The 23,982-nt window shown below is 46.2% G+C and overlaps 3 protein-coding genes across 6 annotated transcripts in view; 1 reads left to right on the forward strand and 2 right to left on the reverse strand.

Moving 5' to 3' along the window:
- Nucleotides 1-818, reverse strand: part of C11H7orf25 (chromosome 11 C7orf25 homolog) — a 6,664-nt gene extending 5,846 nt beyond the window's left edge. The window contains exon 1 of one of the 4 annotated variants that reach the window (XM_077303553.1): nucleotides 733-818. The gene's annotated coding sequence lies outside the window, so the exon portion shown is untranslated. Of the gene's footprint in view, nucleotides 1-90; nucleotides 235-370; nucleotides 642-732 lie in introns of those variants that run through there. The other 3 variants (XM_077303556.1, XM_077303554.1, XM_077303555.1) reach the window with 3 other exon arrangements.
- A 3,373-nt stretch (nucleotides 819-4,191) lies between these two features.
- Nucleotides 4,192-12,811, reverse strand: PSMA2 (proteasome 20S subunit alpha 2). Its single transcript, XM_077302909.1, has 8 exons — nucleotides 12,665-12,811; nucleotides 10,914-10,990; nucleotides 9,618-9,750; nucleotides 8,618-8,740; nucleotides 7,582-7,663; nucleotides 5,947-6,020; nucleotides 4,610-4,667; nucleotides 4,192-4,527 (listed from the first exon to the last, which is right to left on the reverse strand). The coding sequence occupies exons 1-8, from the start codon at nucleotides 12,778-12,780 to the stop codon at nucleotides 4,411-4,413; spliced, it is 780 nt and encodes a 259-aa protein (XP_077159024.1). The 5' UTR covers nucleotides 12,781-12,811; the 3' UTR covers nucleotides 4,192-4,410.
- A 988-nt stretch (nucleotides 12,812-13,799) lies between these two features.
- Nucleotides 13,800-19,152, forward strand: MRPL32 (mitochondrial ribosomal protein L32). Its single transcript, XM_077302910.1, has 3 exons — nucleotides 13,800-14,056; nucleotides 16,410-16,591; nucleotides 18,337-19,152. Exons 1-3 carry the CDS (start codon nucleotides 13,960-13,962, stop codon nucleotides 18,589-18,591), a joined length of 534 nt encoding a protein of 177 aa, XP_077159025.1. The 5' UTR covers nucleotides 13,800-13,959; the 3' UTR covers nucleotides 18,592-19,152.
- Nucleotides 19,153-23,982: the final 4,830 nt, after the last annotated feature.

Genomic DNA, 23,982 nt, shown 5'->3' on the forward strand with positions numbered 1-23,982 from the left:
AAGGCGCCACGCAGCTGCCTTTCCCTTTGAGAAAGCGACGTTCTAAACGCAGAGGGCTGTTTCTCGAGGCGCTTATAATAAGGGCCTTACGGTAAAAGGCGGGCGGTGTCTATTCTTCCGGTTGGCAGGGTGAAGCCCGGTCCGCCATGTCAGGTGAGGGCAGCAGAACTCTCCCCTTCTGAGCGCGAGTTCCCTGTAAGGCTATTTCAGGGGTAGTCAAACTGCGGCCCTCCAGATGTCCATGGACTACAATTCCCATGAGCCCCTGCCAGCATTTGCTGGCAGGGGCTCATGGGAATTGTAGTCCATGGACATCTGGAGGGCCGCAGTTTGACTGCCCCTGGGCTATTTGATCCGAAGTCAGACTCACGGACCTCGGTGGGGCTTCCAGGCTGACCGCCCTCCGCTTCCCCGGCCGGCCACCCGGGCTGCAAAAGAGCAAGACCCGCTGCCCAGAGGCCCCTGGAAGACCAAGGCGGGACCCTTCCTCCGACCCCGGAGAGGAAGAGACAGGAGGACGTCAATGAGTGGCACATCAGCACACTGAGGCTGCTTGGAGGGCAGCACGGCTGACGCAATGCCCAGCCTCTGCCCCGGGAAGCGTGGCCACTGGGCGCTGCTGGCTCCAGGCCAGCTGCAGGCATTGACCGCAATGCAGCCGGAGGTTTCATCCGTCTCCTCCTCCTCTTCCTCTTGGGGTGCCTGCCCCCCCCTCCACGCCCCAGCACTTACTGTGGCCCCGCGCACACGGCAGGCAGCGTCGCCCATTTCCTCCTTTAGATAGCAACGGGACGAAGAGGTATGGTTTTAAAAAAAAAACCCTCAGCGCATACTTCCGGTGCCAATTCACACCTCCATGTGCGGGGCAATAGCACCTTCAGAATGGGCTGAGCGGAATAAGGCAATTGGTAGGAGAAAGTGGGCATTTTAAAAAACAGATGGCATTCACTTGTCTGAGCTACAGTTGTTTAAAGCAGGTTTTCTCAGCCAGGGTTTTGGGAAACCCGGGGGTTTCTTCTTGATGGCCCTCAAATGAGTTGGAATTTATTTATATATTTTAAAAAATTGTTAAACATTAATCAGGTGATATGGCTATATAGGGTTATGTCAATCCCCCCCATAGTTGATGGGCTGGGAGAGTGGGAAGGGAAGGGGCACTGGGTGGACATGTACATGGCTATGCTTCCCAACCCCTATTCTGCACAATCATGACACTTCTGGGGTTTCTTGAAGCCTGAAGAGGTTTCTTAGTGATGTAAAGCATGGGTAGTCAACCCGTGGTCCTCCAGATGTTAATGGATTACAATTCCCCTGAGCCCCTGCCAGCAAATGCCTATCTCTTATCTCAGATAGGGAACCATTTATTTATGTTTAAATTTATACCCCGCCACTCACGACAACGTTGCCTTGTGGCGGCTTACAATGTAGAGCACAATCACAAATCCATTAAACCCATTAAAACATTAAAATCCCTAAAATACAATATCAGTTCCAAAAATCGATGATTTGTGCAATATCCCGATGGAGGTGCAACTTTAATGGCCCCAAAACCCAACACAGTTGTTCCAGCCTGGCCGATGGCATGGCCTCACGGGTGTAAAGGTTAAGGTAAAGGTATCCCCTGTGCAAGCACCAGGTCATGTCTGACCCTTGGGGTGACGCCCTCTAGCGTTTTCATGGCAGACTCAATACAGGGTGGTTTGCCAGTGCCTTCCCCAGTCATTACCGTTTACCCCCCAGTAGCAAGCTGGGTACTCATTTTACCGACTTCGGAAGGATGGAAGGCTGAGTCAACCTTGAGCCGGCTGCTGGGATTGAACTCCCAGCCTCATGGGCAAAGCTTTCAGACGGCTGCCTTACCACTCTGCGCCACAAGAGGCTCACGGGTGTAACATCAATATAAATCCACCAGTTTGATGTAGGGCAGTATGAGGTGGGATCCACTGACCTTAGTCCTGGTCGTTCCCCTCCCCAACCATGCGCCTGGTGGAAGAGCTCCGTCTTGCAGACCGTGCGGAACCTGGATAGTTCCATCAGGGCCCTTAGTTCTTCCAGCTCATTCCACCAGGCCGTGGCCAGGCGGATGTCCCAGGCCCACCAGCAAATTCCTACCCGCAGAGCGAAGTGCCCTGCAGTGGGCATAGGCAGATAAACAGTTCCTCAGATAAGACCCAGGCCGCTTATAGCCTTAAACGGTCAAAACCAAGACCTTGAGCTTGATCCAGAAGCAATCCGGTAACCAATGCAGCTGCAGAAGTGCTGGCTGGATATGGCCCTCCAAGTTGTCCTAGTAGGAGCCTTTGCAGACGCATTTTGTACCAGTGGCAATTTCTGGGTCAAAGCCAAGGGTAGGCCTGCATAGAGCGAGTTAACAAAGCCTAGTCTGGAAGTGGCCGTTGCCTGGATCACTGTGGCCAAGCATTCTGAGGACAGGGAGGGCACTAGTAGCCGTGCTTAGTGCAGATGGAAAAACACCGTTTGGGCTACTCTTGTGACCTGAGCCTCCATAGAAAGGGAGGCATCAAAGATCACCCCAGATTCCTAGCAGCCGGTGCAGGTATCAATTGTACGTCATCTACTGACTGTGCTAGGAAGCCAGAAGTATCACCAAGGAGGTCCAAAGTTCATTTGCTCTTTAATCCATCTCAGTGTGTCCTGAACTAACCCAGGCTTCTGAACTCCCCCCACAGGGCAGCCTTGTCAGTTGCCAGGACCGCAAGGCAAATAATAATATTATTATTATTATTATTATTAATTAGATTTATTTCCCGCCACTCCCCGTAGGTCCGTGGCGGGTCACGACAGTCCTATCCCCATTAAAATACCCATTAAAAGACTTTAAAACCAATCCCAACATGGCGGAAGCTCTCGTTATTCCTATCCCCTGCTATCAGAGCGGCAGGGAGGGTGGGGAGGAGATCTAACTTACTAGGTCCGGGGGGGGGGGGGGGGGAATGCTGGCACTCATTCGGTGACCCCGGCCTCAACCAAAAACCTGGCAGAAGAGCTCCATCTTGCAGGCCCTGCAGAAAGCTGGTAAGTGCTGCAGGGCCCGCAGCTCACCTGGGAGCTCAATCCCGGGAGAATAATCCTGCTAAGGTTATCCGTTTCTCCCTTACCCCTGCCATTTACACATTCATGGGTGGTTTTGCGTTAAGGGCAGCTTTTGCTACAACAGGACGTAAATTCAGGTTAACCACCTTTTCAAGGACATTCAGCTGAATCTGTGTAGTACAGCAAGTAATGTCTGAGTTGACTTTGAGCAAGAGGGAAGTTACAGGCCCAGGCTCATCCAAACAGGTGAGTCAGCCCCCAGTGAGACCAGTCAACAGCACACAATGGCTGTGCATGGAGGAGGCCTCATTGGTAGCCAACCTTTCCTCCAAAGTGTATCGAGTTTTATTCTCAAAACAAGCCTGGCAGGTAGCTTAGGAAGTGATGTTCATGCCTTTTTCTCACAAACCCCAAGGTTTTTCTGGACAACCATCACAGCTATTCCATGACGTTAGTTATGCACTTGACCCATAGAAGTCAGTTGGGCTCAGTCACTGCTCACTCTGCTCAGCTGCAGACCAACAAGCATATAGTTGAAGTCTCCTTTCACTCAAGGGAACTGCATGCCAAACAAACATGTATGAGCTGCAATGTCACATGCACCGGAAACCATGTTCTTGAGTGCACATGCAAACAATCAGCTATTTAGTATTCTACCGAGCAGTGTTTACAAGTTGCACATTAAGAAGTTATGCTTAAAGCCTTACATTCATTTTCACATGCCACCCTTGAGAACAGGAATCAGGGTGGGCTGCTTATGATGGCAGGGTGTAGCGGCTAGAGACACTTTGGGTTCCAAGTCCCAAACCATCATGCCACTTCTGGGGTTTCCTAAAGCCTGAAGAATGCTTCAAGGGTTTGTCAATGGTACAAAAGTTGAAAAAGACTGCCCTAGTGAGTTATACACAGAGGTCCCCAACCTTTTTATCACCGGGGACCGGTCAATGCTTGACAATTTTACTGAGGCCCAGGGAATGGGGGTAGTCATTTACCAAGGGACGTCGCTGCTGCCACCTGAGCCCCTGCTCCACTTGCTTTCCTGCCGGCGCCCCTGATTTCCCACCACCCGCTGGGGGGCACTGCCAGCAGCAGCTGCACAGTGCTTGAGAGAAGATATTGGCGCATTAGGATTTAAACTTATTTGTTTAAATTTGTTATTTTATTTTTTCAAGACTGCATAAACTCCCACTATACTTTTGTACAATGATCCCAACGTTAGGGCAGTAGCATTTGATCCACATTTCTTTAAAAAAAAATCTCAGGTAACCCAAGTAGAAATAAGAGTGCAGAAGCCAAGTATTTAAATGGCTAAAATAGAAAAGACTGTTGCATGAATCCATGTTCCTCGGCCCCTCACTAGGCAATTGCAGCCAGGTAATCCTTAACCTCAGTTGGAGTGAGTCTTCTAAATCCTGCCTCGTTACAGATGCCAACTTCAATGTTATCTTCTGTCATCTGCCCTTCAAAACTTTCCTAGAAGAGAGCGAGAGAGTTTCTTTCAACAAGCGTGATTTTCTCAAAATAGGTCAACAAACTGATTTAGAAAGTCTCTAACCTTTAATGTCAAGATAGCTGTATGAATGGCATCTTCCAGTTCCAAATCTTCATTATACCTATGAAATGAACACAATTCACTTTTAAAGAGTCCTTCAAAACACCCTGCTAACTGCAGAAGTCAAAATCCAACCACCATAATCAGTTCCACAGTCCCAAGGATTATGTTTCACAAACTGCTCCCTAGCCTGCATGACACCTTCTAGAAGCAGTCAGACATCTAAAAACCAATGTATGTACACAATATTTCTTTGGATATCAGCCAATAATTCAAGGGACAAGCATGCAGCTGCCACTGAAGTCATGCCAGTTTATTAAAAAACACAGAACTTCTATGAACCTGATCATTGTACATGTTCCTGATTCCAAAAGGGCTCTGTATCAGACATGAGTGTGAAAGAAAAGCTTTGTTATAAGAGCAAAGACCAACCAGCTCTCCAGCCACTAAGAAGCCCCATCAAAGCTGTTTACTAAGATGGAAAAGTCAAAACAGTCCCCTGTCCACTAGATTTCTGTTCATATACCCAGTGACAGCTTGCCAATCGTGCATTTCAGGAGCTGGGGCTTAGGTTTGCATGAATGGAAGCTATACCCACACTGGAAATCCATGTGTTGCCCTATTCGCATAACACAGCAATCATGTATGTCCCCCTGAGGAAATGAGCAACCAATGGGGCTCCAATTCCAAGGGGATGGGACACCAATATAACAGCTACAGAGGGCTATTATATATTATCCAATTTCTGAAGTCCTGACATCAGAGATGGAAAGATGTGTTCCATCTCATCTCTTTTGTATTTCCTTTGCTAAAAGTTTCACTCTTTTGTGCTACCTTATTTTTCAACAAGAGCAGCTTCTTAACTGCTTAACACAAGATAATCGAACTGTTACCAGTCTATATGTGAAAGTTTGTTTTAATTTTGAACGCAGACACTACAAGAAAAATCCCATGCAACTTGAATGCTCAGTGACTAGTTGGTTCAATAAAGACTTCTCATTGTATTTATTTTGTATGTTTCTATGGCATCATGACAGCTATGATTCTGCACTACACCAAATACCAACCCACCCTGTGGCTGGGACCCTATAGCAAGACTCCACTAACCAAAGGCCAATCTGTCAGAAGAACCGGGTCTCCTCACCTCTCAATTTACATCAGGTTTCTATCTATTTTGGTTGTTCTCTAACTTCTTTGCTAGTCATTTCTAAACACACTCTAGAACTAGGAAAGGCTCCTCAACAAAAGTTATTAACGATGACAGCTTTGCTAAATATGGGGCAATTTTCACATACTACAGATTAGTGTCAAGAAAAGATATCAACTACTGAAAACGCTACCTTTTTTCAAGGAAAGTCTTCCCGTTCACGTAGTTCTTCCCCATTGCAGTTGCTTTCCATGCAAAATAAGCTCCCTGCAGAAATGAAAAATACATTAAACTAAGTGTGAGAAGATTTAGAAATATTAATTATTAACACCAGATCCTTGGGGGGAGGGGGGATGACAACTATGATCACTAACACCAGGGGTAGTTAACCTGTGGTCCTCCAGATGTCAATGGACTATAATTCCCATGAGCCCCTGCCAGCATTTGTTGGCAGGGGCTCATGGGAATTGTAGTCCATGAACATCTGGAGGACCACAGGTTGACTACCCCTGACTTACACAACCAAGTAACCCTGCCTCATACGGAGGCAGATCTTTTGACTCATCAGGGATAACCTTCTTTGACTGGCAGTGGTTCTCTGGGTCTCAGGCAGAGGTCTTTTCCAATGCCTACTACATGATCCTTTTAAATGGAGATGTTGAGGACTGAACTTTCTGTATGCCAAGCAGTTGCTCTACCACTCAACTGTGGTCCATACAAGTTTCCCCTTTAACAACTGCCCTATCTAACCTCTCACCTGCTTTTTAAACCTTTAAAGAACAGAACAGCTAAGTGAGTAGCTGACAATCTGAATTGCATCTGGAAAACTCTAATGCATATATGCCATTACCTAGTTATTTAAATTCCAGATCTGTGTGTATTTTAGCCTGCTACACAAAAAATAAATGTCTTTGGGAACCCTATAGTTTTAATGTGTTATTTATTTTATTTTTATTTATTAGATTAGATTTTATACTACCCTTCCATATGGCCCAGGGCGGTTTACAAGGAACCTCGTGGGATACATAGAACATTATATATAACAGTCACAACATAATGTTTCATAACATATTTATGGTGACATAACTTTATATGGAGTAAAACACTTTATTAAATGGAAGAAATGTATATTCTGTCAACAGAAACACAGAGGGAAAGAAAATAGTAGCGGAAGGGACCAATTGTTGTGTAATGCTAACGTAAAATACTACTAATTCTACATAATGCTTAAATGTACAAAAGATTAACAGGGCAAACATTCACAACGGCAGCAATTGGCAATCATGGAATTTTCTTAGTTTTGCTAAGCTAATTAACACCTTTTGTGACTGAAAAATACTTGGGCTCAATCAACTCCTTAAAAAAATTCAAAACTTACTGAAAAAATTGTAAACTAAACAGAAGCCACAAGTATGCAAGGCTCAGCCAAAGCAAATCCCAACCTTTTATGAAGTTCAACTAAGAAAATACACAACAGCGTTTGAGCTTCTACAGAACTTTAAGCTGGATGTTAAGGCAGTGGGAAAAGAGAAAACTGTGTATGCCCTCCCTTTCTCAAGCATCTAGCTTGGTGCAGGATACCACCAGAAACTGGAAGCTTCCACACTGGTTTGTGCTCTTAAACAAGAATATATGGCTTCTGTTGTCCAAACAATTCTAGTTCAGCAATTTCATTTTGGAGAATTGCTCCTTTTGAAAAAAACAATGGTTACGGATAAAGAGTAGGCAAGCACAAACAAGCCCAAGCATGAATAAGTCTCTCTAAGAATTCAGCAGATAGGGGTTTTTTTGTTCGTTGCTAACAAGGTAACTTGCTTTCAATACTTACTGAAGGATCAGACTGGAATAAATATGGCCTTCCCTCGTTCCAGCCACATATTAGCAATGATACTCCAAAAGGCCGTACGCCCCTGTCGAGCAAACCATTTTAAAAAGGGTTAGTGACATGAGGAGTTATTCTGAGAAACCCTTAAGATGGTTATTAAAATACTGCCAACTCATCTACTGATGACGTACTTCTGATATAATGTTCTTTCTCTTTGTAACTTGCAATAGTGACATAGCAGCCAGTGCAATGTCTTTCCAGATCTTTCCTCAAGGTGGCCACACTGGCCAGTCGCTTGCCAGCTCTGCTCACATACCTCTAGCAGCAGCCTGACACACCAATTAAACAAGTGAGGCTGCTGCATAGTATACATGTAATACTTTTGCTGTTGCGTAGTTTGCATGTAACACTTAATTTCAGCAAGTAAAACGATACAAAAGCATGGCCAGAACAAAGGAAGCTGGCAAAAATTTTGTCATTCAAGGACTTGGCAAAAAAAACTGAGAAACGACAGGTTAGAAAAAAAAGCACACCCAACAGTAACAGCACTGGAAAGGCAGTCATTATGGATAACAAAAGAAACAACTCAAAAACTACTGCCTGCTTTTCATTACCATTTATGCAAAGGTGGGCAACCAGCTGGAGGCTCATGTCCTATAAATGTCACGGGCAGCACAAGTTTATCAACCACCCCATACAAAAGGTCCAGCCACTATGCTGTACGGTACATTATATGAAGAAAGCTTTAAAAACGAACACAAGAAGAGCAAATAACAAGCACATTTGGGTGCCTGAACATAGCCCCGACATTAAGCTGACATTTGCTGGATTTTCAAGGCAATAAACTGTCTCAGGATACAAAGAATGGAAAGCAGCAACAAAAAATGGTTCTAGATGGTGTGCTCTGGACTTAACTTGGTGCCATACTTGTCCAAAAGGTTGCCCAGCACTGCTCTAAGACAAAGAGAACGTGAGGAGAACATATAAAGTAAAGGGATGCTTTGAAACAAATTGGGATGAAGAGGTGAAATTAATATACCCAGACTGTGTGTATTCTTGCATCACGGAAGCAATCCTCTGAACAAGCTGAGCTGTTGGAATGGGTTCATTATATACCAGATAGTACTGCTGGGCCAGTTTGCGTGCTCTGTGGACAAGTACCCTTGGCAGACAAGACAAAAAGAACAGTACATGAAAAGGCGGAGCACCCATTACACTTAATAATAATTTTTAAAGAAGTGGAAGGATTCCAGAATAACTGTTTTATTTCTAACATTCATGCCTTTTCCCTTACAGAGGGTCCCAGGGCAGTTTACAAACATACACGCAAAGGTTAATAATAAAATATTAAAACCAATATCATTTACAGTTTGAGCTGCCAACCTCCAAATGGTGATTGGAAATCTCCCACTATTATATCTGATCTCCAGGCTACAGAGACCAGGTCACCTGGAGGAAATGGCTGCTTTGGAAGATAGAAGTCCCTCTGTTCCCAAGCCCCACCTTCCTCAGGCTCTACTCCCAAAATCTCCAGGTATTTTCCACTTTGGATTTGGCAACCCTACCCACAGTGACTCCTTAAGTGACTGGCAAAAAGAGAAATCTACCTCACAACCAGGGCACAATCAGTCCATCAATCTCTCTCCCATTAGCAGAAGGTCTACCAGAAAAGACTCTTTTACAGTCCCTTTTTGATGCCAACACAGACAAGGTCTGCCTAACCTTTTCCAGGAGGCCATCCCAGAGGGAGACAGGTACAACTGAGAAATGTCAGCTATGCAATTTAAACAAGGAAAGGGTTGGGCCTATGTTCTATGAATGAAGAGCACTTATGGAAGCAGATCTTCTCCGGCCCTTCCCTTCACACAGCAACCCCCTCCACCAGTACCAGCACAAGCAGAATAGACTCAGCTCTGAGGCTTCCTCTGCTTGCACTGTATTTGTGGCCGTAAGAAGGGAGAAAAAACAATTCCTTACTGCCAATATCAAATAAATGGCAACAGTAACCATTAATCTTGCACCGTAGTTATTTTAAATACCTGTAATCGGGGCCCATGCCACTATATACCAAGCCGATATGTTTGGTTATGGGCTCTACTTTGTGGACGCTTCGTTCGTCATAAAGAATGGATTTTTGTTTTTTCTCTGTTGCCAGCACCACACCATTAGCAGCTGTAAGAAGAAAGAAGTTTTGGTGCAGCTCCCAAAAGGGTTTCACTTTGCACTCTTCTCTCAAGCATATGTGGTTCAATATCAGAACATCTTTCCCCCAGCAGATAACAAGAATTCATTTAACTTTACCATTGTTCTTTAGTAGCCTTCCATCTTGATCCCATGTGCCATCTTACATTTGTTAGGGCCTACTTCAGTCTCTAGAACAGGTGCAACGACTGTGTTTCACTACCACCAAGAGTGCTTACTCAGAGAATGAATAAAGTGTGGCCCCGACACACACCAGGTTTAGAGACGTCTAACTTCTTAGACACACTGTATGTGATTTGCAGCCTTAAACATACATTATTTCCTTTTTCCATTTCACAGAGTACCATGCATTAAAGGGCCTAACTTCTATGCACTAACAACTTTTTTGAAGGAATACAAATAAGGGACACAAGGGGAACCTTGTGTGGAAAATTTAAGCAATCTTTGCATCCTATAATGTATAATGGAAAAAATAACCAGAAGGGTCATTTATTTTTGCAGAAATATATTTTGTCTCTGCTCTTTTCCAAAGTGTCCTATTTACACCCTGAATTTCATATGCACCATTAGACTTTGTTTTACGTAACTGCTCTTCTGCTTAGACATAGTTTCAGGATCAAGTGAGCCAACACAGTGACAAACCTACATGCTTATTCAATGGTGCCTACTTTGTAAGATATCTCCCTACTTTGTAAGATATCCATCATAGCCCAGATTGGGCCACATCATGTCAAATTTTGGGTTTAAGAAACAGCACTTCCAAATCATTTTCTGGCAACACAACATGCTGGCTTTAAACAACCGCTCTCCTGTGGAGAAAGTAAGAACTGCCTCCACCAATAAGACATGAAAGCTCCACAAAAGGTGATCATTCTTTTTCTTTTTAGGTTCCAAGTAACTAACATAGGTAAATGTGGCTTTTTCTGTGGACTTCTTTACCAACGGCTACATGGCCAACAGCAGGGGTAGTCAACCTGTGGTCCTCCAGATGTTCATGGACTACAATTCCCATGAGCCCCTGCCAGCAAACACTGGCAGGGGCTCATGGGAATTGTAGTCCATGAACATCTGGAGGACCACAGGTTGACTACCCCTGGCCAACAGAATACTGACCACAGATGCATGTGTTATACCTTTAATTCCGACTGATGGGGCTCCTGCTGCAACAGCTGCCAAAGCATATTCAATTTGAACAAGCTTTCCAGAAGGGCTGAAAGAAAAGACACGGTCACTTCATTTATGACACAGCTTGGCATGGAAACACACTCAAACAGGAACAGGGCACAGCAAGGAACTCAGCTGGCTACGTTCCAAAGAGAGGATTTGGGGCACCTTAAATAATACACAAATGCATACACAACAAGAAGAGTTGTGTCAAAGCTGACAACAAATAATTGTCTATTGTTACAATTTTGTGCACCCTTTCTTGGGAGTAAAGTTCACTGAGATTTATTTAGAAGGAATCAGCTAAATGCAAAGTTAAAGCATCAAAATAGTTTTACTTTCACTTTTGGTAATCACATTCAAGACGTCAGAAGGAACGCTTTAACCACTGAGGACACAATCCTACCAACATCTGCCAAACAGCAAAGCTAAATACATTACAAAGTAAACTCGACAGCAGGGGTAGTCAACCTGTGGTCCTCCATGGAATTGTAGTCCATGAACATCTGGAGAACCACAGGTTGACTACTCCTGCTCTACAGAGCCTCTATCCCTGTGTTTTAAGGCATATCTAATAGGAAGTAAACCTGCCAAGATACCAACCATAGCATCTGGGTAAAATACTAAATTTTCATTACATCACAAAACTTTCAAAGGATACTCTGACTCTCAAACACTCATCTCCCAAAAAGCTTGTCTGTCTCTAAGGTACTGCTGGATTATAGTCTAGCTTCTCTGCATAGTAGTTGGTCACTGACTTTCATGGCAAGTGTATTTAAAACAAATACTTCTTTGCAGATCACATCACAAACGCTATTGCTAAAATGCAGCTAATATTACAATCCAAAGGACCGTTCCTGCATAGTGCAGGGGATTGGACTAGATGGCCCTGTAGATCCCTTCCAACTCTATGATTCTATGACTGTGCAGTTAATACAAACCACCACAAGCTGCAAGAGGAAAAAGGCAATCAGCAGGGATATGTCTCACATAAACATCACCCCCATGTTTCTCAGCCAATAAATGAAAATTCAAACAATTTCGGTCTCCATGATGTGATTAAATTGCTCCTGTTAAGTTCTATGTGAACCGCCCTCAGCCTTAGTGAAGTGTGGCATACAACTGCAATACCTAAAATAATGTTAAAAATTAAATATTCGGGGAAATTAACATGTCAGTCAGATAAGTTCTGAACAAATTTCAAAACAGCCAACCAATCTGGAACCTCGGGACACTAAAACAAAACGCCTCGCCAGGACGTGGTATTCTCCCCAAACCGCAGTTCAAGCGTCTTTGAGACCCAGTCCTTTGGAGTTCAGCTGCAGGAGGCCTAAGAACAGGGGTAGTCAAGCTGCGGCCCTCCAGATGTCCATGGACTACAATTCCCAGGAGCCCCTGCCAGCAGGGGCTCATGGGCATTGTAGTCCATGGACATCTGGAGGGCCGCAGCTTGACTACCCCTGCCTAAGAACGTCCAGGATGGTGATTTATTTATTTGCCATTAATGACACTTGTCCGCCGCCCTCCCCGACGCTCCCCCAGGCCTCCCGGGGGGCTCCCGCCTGCGGTGACTCCGCAAAACCTTCCCCCGCCCGGCCACGAGGGCCTGCCGGGCCCCACCCTCGCACCTCGGGGCCCCGCCCGCGAAGCTGAGCCTCCCTCGGACCAGGCCGCCCCGGCCGAACCCCCCGTCCCCTGCGCCGGCCGAGCGGCCCTTTACCTGAAGGTGGTGAGGGAGAAGCTGTAGCCGCGCTCCGCCATCTTGCCCCGCACGACTCGAAGCCGACGCCCGCTTCTGCGCCTGCGCCTACTTCTGCGCCTGCGCGGCGGCGGCATCCCCTCCCCTAGGGGTGGGGCAAAACTGGGAACGCCGCGCAGCGGGAACTCCGGGTGGCGCTCGGAGGCTCTCTCGGGGGTCGCGGGGAGGGCTTGGTTCGTGCGGCAAAGCCGAACACGCGTCTGTGGGCGCCTCAAGGCTCGGCGTGGCTTTGTTTCTCTGCAGCAGTGGCCGAGAAAGACCTGCAAAGGTGCCACTGGAGCCTTCAGGCCAACACGGCTGCCCACTTGCACCGCTGTTCCTTGGCATAGGGGTGGGCAAACTGCATAGATAGATACAGTGTACAGCAGGGGTAGTCTAACTGCAGCCATCCAGATGTCCATGGACTACAATTCCCATGAACCCCTGCCAATATTTGCTGGTGGGGCTCATGGAGGATTTGCAGGCCTGGTTGGAGGTCTACTTCAAAGCCAATGCTTTGAACAGATGCTGGAACGGAACAGACTGAGTCCAGGGGCACCTTTAACACCAACCCAGTTTTACTTCTTATACACACCGCCATGTGTACGGTATCTCTGTTAAGCCATGGAGGTTCCATTGTCCTGAGCGTGGTTAGAAGTTTATATAACTCAGCAGTCTCTCGTCTTAGTCCGTTGATGGAATTCTTTTGCTCTCTTTGATCACGTAGGCATGGAATTAGGGTCACTGTGAGTGGGCAGGTAGTTGTCAGCGTCCTGCCTTGAGCAGGGGGTTAGACTAGACGACCTTGGAGGTCCCACCCAACTCTATGATCCTTTGCTCTGGCATTTGTGGGTGAACTCTATAACCCTGCTGCATGCTAATCTGTAGCTCTTCCCGCCTTACCTAGATCTATTGCTCTAATATGCACCTTGACTCTTAACTAGCCCCTCCTGGCAGCAATTTCCCCTCGATCAAATGCAGTGGTTGGTGAATGCCTTTTCAGCGGGCATGCATACGGACGCTTACTGCAACGTCCACCTCCGCTGGTCCTAAAAGTGCCCCTGAGGCCAAACTTCGTTCCTACATGGCTACACACCAGAATCCAGCCGCGTGCGATGAAACCCGTGGGTAACTGTGCGAGGCTCCTGGGAATTGTAGTCCGGCGGCTTCGCGTAGTCGTGTGACGGGAGCTCGCAGGAATTCGAGGAGAACTCTGTTTCCCAGCAGCTCACGGGGTAGAACCGGAAGCGGGCGGAAACGGGGAGCGGAGAGTCGGGATGGCGGCCGTGCTGGTGCTGCCCTCGCCTTGGCCCAAGATCCGCGGCTTCCTTCGGGGCTGGCTGGGTCTGTTCCGCGGCCAGAGCCCTCCCTGGGGTAAGTGTGGCTGTTATCTATCATGTGTCAGAGCTGCACGCGGGGAGCATGTAGGAGGGCCAAGTATGCAGCCAGCCAGGCAAAAGGGTCAGGCCAGGGGTAGTCAAACTGCGGCCCTCCAGATGTCCATGGACTACAATGCTCATGAGCCCCTGCCATCAAACTCCGGCAGGGGCTCATGGGCATTGTAGTCCATGGACATCTGGAGGGCCGCAGTTTGACTACCCCTGGGTCAGGCAGACAGACTAGACTGGGCAGCCCCCCTGAATCAGGGTTCCGTGAAGCCCTAGTGTTTCCTGACAGCCCTGGAAGGGTTTTCCGAATGGGTGGGATTGAATTAATTTTTATATAGTTTTCAAATTCGTTAAACCAGGGGTAGGCAAACCGTGGCCCTCCAGATGTCCATGGACTACAATTCCCATGAGCTCATGGAATTTGTAGTCCATGGACATCTGGAGGGCCACAGTTTGCCCACCCCTGCGTTAAACATTAATCGGGGGATATGGTCATGGCGACCTCCCCTCCCTAAATGGCCAATGATGGGCCCAGAGGGGATGGGAAGGGGAGAGGCCTTGGGTGGGCATATCCACAGCTATGCTTTTCAACCATATTCTGCGTGATCCGCCACTTCTGGGGTTTTTCGAAGCCTGGGGAATGTTTCAGGGGTGTCTCAATGTTAAACAGAGTTGAGAAAGGCTGCCCTAAATGCTAATATCGACATTTTCAATCCACGCAGTGGCAGCTGGGGAGAGTACAAATAGTTCCAGCACAACTCCTGGAAAGCAGGACACTCACATTCCTGTGATGGAAAATAGTTTCTTGGGCTTCGCCACAGTCACATGCAGGACCTGGTCTTTTGCCCCATTTGAAAAAGCCTGTAGACCAGGGGTAGTCAAACTGCGGCCCTCCAGATGTCCATGGACTACAATTCCCAGGAGCCCCTGCCAGCATTTGCTGGCAGGGGCTTCTGGGAATTGTAGTCCATGGACATCTGGAGGGCCGCAGTTTGACTGCCCCTGCTGTATTATTATTATTATTATTATTATTATTATTATTATTATTATTATTATTATTATTATTATTATTATTATTATTATTATTATTATTTCAATTTATTTCCCGCCACTCCCAAATGGCTCGCCGCGGGTTACAATGTCTTAAAAAACCCATTAAAACTCCCATTAAAAGACTTTAAAATGTCACAACATGGCAGCACAATAATAAGATCCCCTTCCTACCCCCATTCCTAAAAAAAGGGGGGGGTGGAGGAGAAGGAGGTCAACGATGTTCAAGAAGCCCAGGGGAGAGCAGTCGATGTACCCCGGCAGCCCCAGCCTCAACCATAGACCTGGCGGAAGAGCTCCGTCTTGCAGGCCCTGCGGAACGTTAAAGGGTCCCGCACGTTAAAGGGCCCTGTAGACATTCCAGTTTCTCTCAGTTAACTGACTGAGTCCCTCGGTGGTGATTGCCTCTCAGGCATAGAGGATCTGCAGGCCTGGTTGGAGATCTACTTCAAAGCCAATGCCCTTGTAGATGTGCTGGCAAAAAGGACACCCTCAAAGGCCTTCTCTGCTCAGTGCATCTCACGGGTGAAGAAACAGGTTCTTTCTGCTCAGCAGGGATCTTGAGAGACAGCGTAGAGTAATGGTTAGAGTGCTGGACCGGAATGGGTGACATTGGTGTTCAGATCCTCTGTCAGGGAAGCTCACCATGCTTTTGGGCTACGCACTCATCTCAACCTAACCTGCTTCATGGGGTTTGGGGTGGAGAAGGGGAGAAAGACATTGCCAGCAGCTTGAGCCCCCATTGGGGAGAAAAGAGAGGTGTAAATTGGTTGTTGTGGGTTTTCTGTGGTCTGGTCGTTTTAGTCTCTGACGTTTCGCCAGTGACTGGAGTTGGCATCTTCAGAGGTAAGAGATGGGAATCTCTCCATGCCGAAGTGGAGAGTGTGAACAGTTGTTGGGCATTTTATTTACTTCTCAGATGTGAGTGTGTGTGTGTGTGTGATGCATCATATTACTGCCTGATGTGTGATCTCCCAGGGGATGGACTGGAAACAGGAAGTGTGCGATGTTGTGACGTAAATGTTTCTCCAGTGTGACTGAATTCTGAATAAATGGATAGAAGGGCACTGCATGCATAGACAGTGGTTCTGGCTCAGTGGTAGAGCATCTGCCTTGTAATCAGGTTGGTCCCAGGTTCCGTTGCTGGCATTTCCAGTTGAGGTAGGAGGTCATGGTGAGCTGCTGCAAATCACGGCACTGTGTATAAAACATAATCCAAAGAACAATGAGTTCGATGAGAGGAGCAAAGGAAGACGATTTATAACGTGGTTGTCATTTGTCTTTTTAAGCTCCTGCATTAGCTGTACAGGGTCCAGCTTCTTTGCTTGAGCCTATGGAAGAGAAGGATGGAAGCGACGAGACGCCAAGCTTCTTAGACAATGTGTTTTGGATGGCCGTCCCAAAGAAAAGGCGAACCATTGAGGTGAATCGCTGCAGGCGAAGGAATCCTAATAAGCTTTTAAAAGTGAAGGTAAATCATTGGGGTTTGGTTTTCGTTTTGCACTGGTTCTAATTTTTTTTCTTAGTATCGTTTCAGATAGAGCCTCTTGTGGCGCAGAGTGGTAAGGCAGCTGTCTGAAAGCTCTGCCCATGAGGCTGGGAGTTCAATCCCAGCAGCCGGCTCAAGGTTGACTCAGCCTTCCATCCTTCCGAGGTCGGTAAAATGAGTACCCAGCTTGCTGGGGGGTAAACAGTAATGACTGGGGAAGGCACTGGCAAACCACCCCGTATTGAGTCTGCCATGAAAACGCTGGAGGGCGTCATCCCAAGGGTCAGACATGACTCGGTGCTTGCACAGGGGATACCTTTACCTTTTACCTTTAGCTTTTAACGTTTCAGAAATTGCAGGTAAAAGGCATTGAGAGGATTGTTAGCTTGCTAGCTTGCTATGTTAAATACCATTGAAGATTTCCTTAGAAGCAAATGGGTCGCCGTGTTGGTCTGAAGTAGCACAATAAAATCAGAGTCCAGTAGCACCTTTAAGACCAACAAAGATTTATTCAGGGCGTGAGCTTTCGAGTGCAAGAACTCTTCTTCAGACTATGAACTCCTATATGACAGGAAATATACAGCAAAAATCAATTCTGTTACATTAGTAGACTGTCACACAACCAAATACAGCCAATGATATCAACAATAACAGTAGAATTTACAATAAACAATAAAATGTATACATTATCAATAGTGATAAAGCCATTTTCAAAAACATTAAAACAATAATTTAAGCCGGTTTCAGCAACCAGTACTTAATACATAAGAACCTCTTGTGGCGCAGAGTGGTAAGGCAGCAGAAATGCTGTCTGAAGCTGTCTGCCCATGAGGTTGGGAGTTCAATCCCAGGAGCCGGCTCAAGGTTGACTCAGCCTTCCATCCTTCCGAGGTTGGTAAAATAAGTACCCAGCTTGCTGGGGGGTAAACGGTAATGACTGGAGAAGGCACTGGCAAACCACCCCGTATTGAGTCTGCCATGAAAACGCTAGAGGGCGTCACCCCAAGGGTCAGACATGACCTGGTGCTTGCACAGGGGGATACCTTTACTTTACCTTACTTAATACATAAATTGAAAAGACGATAACTTCTGAATGAGCAGGATTCTGTAGCTAGTTCTTTAAACAGCTTTGTAGGAGAAACAGAAATTGGCAAAAAGTGAATTTTTCAAAACTTAATCATGATCAACTAAAATGCCCACCACCAACCTACCTGTGTACTAAGAATGCCACCCTAAGCAGAGTTCCATTGAGTATCCATTTTTACTTGGTGATGGAAAGTGCCATCAAGTCACAGCTACCCCCATAGGAGTTTCAAGGCAAGAGGCAGAGGTAATTTGTCATAGCCTGTTTCCATGTAGTAACCCAGGATTTCTTTGGTGGTCTCCCATCCAAGTACTCCCATCCAGCCAGGGCTGACCTTACTTAGCTTCCAAGATCTGGATAGCCCGGCCTGCCTAGACCAGCTAATGCTGGCAGGGGCTCCTGGGAATTGTAGTCCATGGACATCTGGAGGGCCGCAGTTTGACTACCCCTGGCCTAGACCAAGGCTACATTCTTTCTTATTTATAGTTAAATATAGAACTTCTTTACGTAGCCTGTGTGTGTCTCCCCCAAATGGGAAGGATGTACTAATGTTCCCTGTTTCCCACCTTCAAAGTTCTTAGCATCTGTGAAACTGTTGCTTTTTTCTTTCAGCTGTGCATTTTAATCTCTCTCTCGCTTTTAGAGAAACATTGATTATTGTCCCAAGTGCGGTCATGCAAAGCTGAAGCATCTTCTTTGTGGGTATTGCTACAAAAAGATAAGGCATGAATCATCTATCATAAAGGCCCAAATAAAGGCCCAAGAAGGAGGACCACACCGAGCTCCTACCGTAGAGACTGTTGTCCTGTACACGGGAGAGAAGCCCAGAGAGCAGGACGAAGGGAAGCGGATCATTGAACGAACAAGGAAGCGCCCATCTTGGTTCCCTCTGGACTGATGATTTAGAGCAGGGGTAGTCAAACTGCGGCCCTCCAGATGTCCACGGACTACAATTCCCAGGAGCCCCCTGCCAGCGAATGCTGGCAGGGGGCTCCTGGGAATTGTAGTCCGTGGACATCTGGAGGGCCGCAGTTTGACTACCCCTGATTTAGAGTCATGGATTCCCAGGTTACAGGCTACTTGGTCTTTCGGCAAAAAAAAAAGGTAATAGAAAGGAATATATTAAAAAGGCCTTAACTCTGAAATATATACTTCCTTTATTTTATTTTTTTTAATTCTGGCATTGCAGTACAATCGCTCTTTGTTTCTTCCATTCAAGACTTGTTTTTGATGTTCACGGTATAATAGTGGGGAAAATTCAAGTAGTATAATCTGGTTTGCCAACATAACTTCTACAATGATGTCACAGGTATAAAAACATCATTTTGCAGAATTGGATTCTTACTACATTGAATTTGGTGTCCTACTCCACTGAAAATGGCCCATTTGGAGAATTTTCACGTCCACGTGTCAATGGCGTTTGAAAGTACAATAAAGCATTTCAGTGTTGCAATGAGAATTGTGAGTCGCTTTGTATGTGATGTTTTATACAGTTATGAACTACAGTGACTACTAAAATCAGGCCAGGTGATTTAAGTAGATATAGAAATCTTCAGGGCAAAAAGACTCCATCATCATCATTATTTATTACGGTAATTGACCAGCATCAAAGTATCTACATACATACATTATTACAGCGTTTTAACAGGACATTCGGCATCAGGGAGTTGACAAAGGCACAAAGCATGAATACAGCATTTTAACAGTCAGGTCATTCAGCATCAACAATAGCCAAAGATTTCCGCACTCTGCTGGCAGTATAGCAAAACTTTGCCACCATGTAAGAAACAGAATTATCTTTATCTGCAAGCAAGATGTTAATTAGATGATCATCTGTAAGTCCAGGAAACCTTGATAGCAAGGGCAAGATTAAACGGCTTCTGGCAACCTTATAAAAGTCACAGTATATTATAATTGGGCAATCGATTCAATTACACCTGAATTGCAAGGGCATAATCGGTCCTCTATGGGCACACGCTGCAGTCTTCCACTTAGCAGTGCTGATGGATATGCATTGAACCAGGCCCTCGAAAAAGCCCATCGAAATTTAGTAAGGGTGATATATGTTAGATATGGTGCAGTAGAAAATCCCTCCCAGGACTTTAGTAACCTACATGGGCTTGGGAGTAGGGCCATCTCATTTTGTAGCTCAATATCCATAAGTCGTTGATAGACCAGATGTTTTGCTTGTCTGTGCCCCGTTTCTAATAGATGATCAGGGGCTAAGCCAATTTTAAGAAGTTTGTTAATTATTTCTGTACACCAAGTGGGTTGTGGGTTAACTGACAAGAAAGAAGGAATAAGGCCTACAGGTTGAAGATGAATTTTTAGCCAATAGTTAATTATTGTTATCCATGCCCTGGTCTCTACTTTTGTCAACCCTGCCTCCTGCCGGAGAACTACATTGGCTGTACACCTTGGAAATAGACTCCACAATTCCAGACCAGTGTGCAGAATTGTATCTTTCCACCCTCCTTAATCAACTTTAACACACTTCTTAAGTACGGTTGGGCGCTTCGGAAGCGCCCAACCTTCAGCCTAAGGAGGTTCAGGAAGCTTCATTCTATTTATGTTGCTCTTCTGCTGGGAATATGAGGAACGTGTCACACTTCAACAAGTGGAAGGTTAGTACAGATGTCCTTGGCTCAAAACAAAGTAAAGTCTGCTTAGTGAGGTGTCTATTCCCTTTGATGTGTTCTTTATAGCTCTTTGAACAGCTTGTTTCCCGAGACTGCATCACTCATGAAGGGTGTACATTAGGTGGCAGGAATGAGCACAGCACTGGATGCTAGAACGATCCCAGGAGTTCTGCAGGGGGACCATTTGGGGGAAAGAAGGTGGAGGCAATTGTGTCCATGTTTTTAACCAGATCACAGATACATGAATAGAATATAATGGCATCGATATAATGCTTTTACATTAGATTGCTTTTGCCACCTTGGTGTAGTGGTTAAGAGGGGCAGCTTCTAACGTGGTGAGCTGAATTCAATTCCCCCCTCCTCTACATGCAGCCAGCTAGGTGACCTGGGGCTTGTCATACTCCTGATAGTGCTGTTCTCACAGAGCAGTTATATCAGGCCTTTCTCTGCCCCATCAACCTCACAGGGTGTCCGTTGTGGGGAGAGGAGGGAAGGCGATTGTAAGCCACTTTGAGACTCCATTTGGTAGTGAAAAGTGAGGCATAAAAACCAACTCTTCTATTTTAGTTAGCCTACCTCACAGGGTTGATAGGCTAGCATCCCACTCTGCAGCTGGCTGAGCTGCCGGGCAAGACTGGTTCTCATCAAGTTTTCTTGCAAAGGTATAGCTGAGCTGGCATTTGAATCAGGATCCTCGTGGTTCATAATCTTAGCCCCAATGCTGCCAGCTTTAAAATGATTTTGAGAGATCTATGAATGGTTCTAACAAGGACCAGCAATGTTATGTGAGGTTCTTAGGAAAGCATTCCTAAAGGTGTGATGTTAGGGAAGAGGCAAGTGAGAATGCATTCAAGTGATAGGTTCAGCGTGACCAAAATAACTGTGTGCTTAAGAGAGACTTCCATGCTCTCTCTTCTTTCTATGAAGGCATAGTCTTAAAGGGTTCTCCGTACACGAGTGCCCAGAAATGAAATTCATCTTTTGAGGCAGTAGGTGGCAGTGGGCGCCCAGTTTTTAGTGCATCAGAATAGTTTAGTACTGCAACAGAGTAATGCGTATTTAACTACAAGGGATGAAATTCTGTCACCATCCATCTTCACCCAAGCATGGAGGCACCCCCACAAGCGCCAAGCTGTGCTGAGTTTGTTCTGAGACCAGAGAGTTAGATAAGTAGTATGTAATGTAATAAAATCAGAGTCCATTAGCAGCTTTCAAGACCAACAAAGATTTATTCAGGGCGTCAGACAAAGAGTGCTTGCACTTGAAAGCTCACGCCCTGAATAAATCTTTGTTGGTCTTAAAGGTGCCAATGGACTCTGATTTTATTGTGCTACTTCAGACCAACACAGCTACTCATTTGAATCTATTAATATGTAATGTAATTGGGTGGGGATGGGTGGGGCTAGCAACAAGTCTCCTTTAATTACTTCTTTCCACAATTGGGAAAGTGTCTGCTGTTAATCACTAACCTTAATACTTTTATTTCCCCACAATATTTTTGTGAAGGACAATTGATCCCAAAGGACTGATTTGCTTATCTAGCCAGGAATTACCGTACTGCATATTTAGGACGTTGTGATACTGTTTACTAATTTGCTACTAATTTACTGTCTCCTATCTGTACTCTTATGATTTCTGTTCCATTGCCTGAGGAAGAGTGCTTGCACACGAAAGCTCATGCCTTGAATAAATCTTTTTTGGTGTAGTGGTTAGGAGTGCGGACTTCTAATCTGGCATGCCAGGTTCGATTCTGCGCTCCCCCACATGCAGCCAGCTGGGTGACCTTGGGCTCGTCACAGCACTGATAAAACTGTTCTGACCGGGCAGTGATATCAGGGCTCTCTCAGCCTCACCCACCCCACAGGGTGTCTGTTATGGGGAGAGGAAAGGGAAGGCGACTAAGCTGCTTTGAGCCTCCTTCGGGTAGGGAAAAGCGGCATATAAGAACTAACTCTTCTTCTTCTTCTTCTTCTTCTTCTTCTTCTTCTTCTTCTTCTTCTTCTTCTTCTTCTTCTTCTTCTTCTTCTTCTTCTTCTTCTTCTTCTTCTTCTTCTTCTTCTTCTTCTTCTTCTTCTTCTTCTTCTTCTTCTTCTTCTTCTTCTTCTTCTTCTTCTTCTTCTTCTTCTTCTTCTTCTTCTTCTTCTTCTTCTTCTTCTTCTTCTTCTTCTTTTTTGTTGGTCTTCCTTTGGACTCGAATTTTGTTTAAATTGCCAGTTGACATTTAAAAATACCCTGCTCCCCAATAGCATCCAAGCCAGGGAAGCCTATGTTCAAGGCACAAGAAAGTTCAAGGCAAGGGGATTGTGTGGAAAGTAGGATAGGCATGCAGTCAGATCAAGGAAGACTTCCAGATGTTCTCCGAGCAGGTGTCTTAACTTCGAGAAGTCAGACGTGACCACTTCAAAGCTTGGCAGAGAGGGGACCACTGTTCCTTGTGCCTGGAAGCACTTTCTTAGTTTGGCATTGACATGATGGGTGAGGTTGGGAGATGCCCCACTGCTGACTCGCAGCCCCGCCCCCAGATATATTGGTATACCTACGAATTACGCCCGCTTAGGTGTTAGTTGGTATCCAAAGGCATTCACTGTACAGTCCCAAACAGAATTACACCCTTCTAAGTCCATCATCACCAATGCACATAGAACGGTGTACTTCTGTTTGGGACTGCACTGCAGGTTTTAAGCTTGTGTTGGTAAAAGTCACAATTGTTAGAAAAGTAATGGCCCTAGCTGCAATACCATAGCCTAGGCCAGTGGTCCCCAACCCCCGGTCCGGGGGCCGGTGCTGGTCCGCAGATCAGTTGGTACCGGTCTGCGACTCCTCCTTGTCCTCCTTCCTGGCTGCTGCCTGGGGGGCTACCCTGCCACTCTGCTGCTGGCTCATCTTTGGTGCTCTCTGGCGGCCACCATGGCTGGGGCTCCCCCTCGGCGTGGCACTGCATAGCTGCTGCTGGCAGCACCCCCCAGCGGATGGTGGGAAAGCAAATGGAGCAGGGACTCAGGCGGCAGCGACATCCCTTGGCAAAAGACTACCCCCCGTCCGGGCCTCAGTAAAATTGCCAAGTGTTGACCTGTCCCCGGTGATAAAAAGGTTGTGGACCACTGGCCTAGGCCCCCCTAGAATTGTTCCTCACCAGACATGTCCCCTGAAACAACACAAGGGGACCGAAGTCCGGCCACCTCATCAAGTGTCAAGTGCTCAGACAACTGAGAGCACGTGGAGAGAGCTACTGGGGAGAGTTGCTGCTGACCAGGTGAGGCTATTGTTCTGCCTGGGTGAGGTGATTGCTGGGTAATTGTTGGGAGGCTTAAAAAGGGCTGCTCCTCACCAGAGGCAGAGCTCAGACAACTGAGAGCACGTGGAGAGAGCTACTTGGGAGAGTTGCTGCTGACCAGGTGAGGCTATTGTTCTGCCTGGGTGAGGTGATTGCTGGGTAATTGTTGGGAGGCTTAAAAAGGGCTACTCCTCACCAGAGGCGCGAGCCTGGGGTTCTTGGCTGAGCAATTAGAATCAGTAGATTATATCAGTAGATTATATTTCCCTAGTACTTCCACTGCCTAGATATTACAATGGACCTTCAGGACACTCATCCCATCATCTGCAGTGAGTGTGACATGATTGCCTTCCTCCCAGAAGACAAGATGGACTAC

The sequence above is a fragment of the Paroedura picta genome, chromosome 11, assembly GCF_049243985.1.
Source record: "Paroedura picta isolate Pp20150507F chromosome 11, Ppicta_v3.0, whole genome shotgun sequence".
NCBI lineage: Eukaryota > Metazoa > Chordata > Lepidosauria > Squamata > Gekkonidae > Paroedura > Paroedura picta.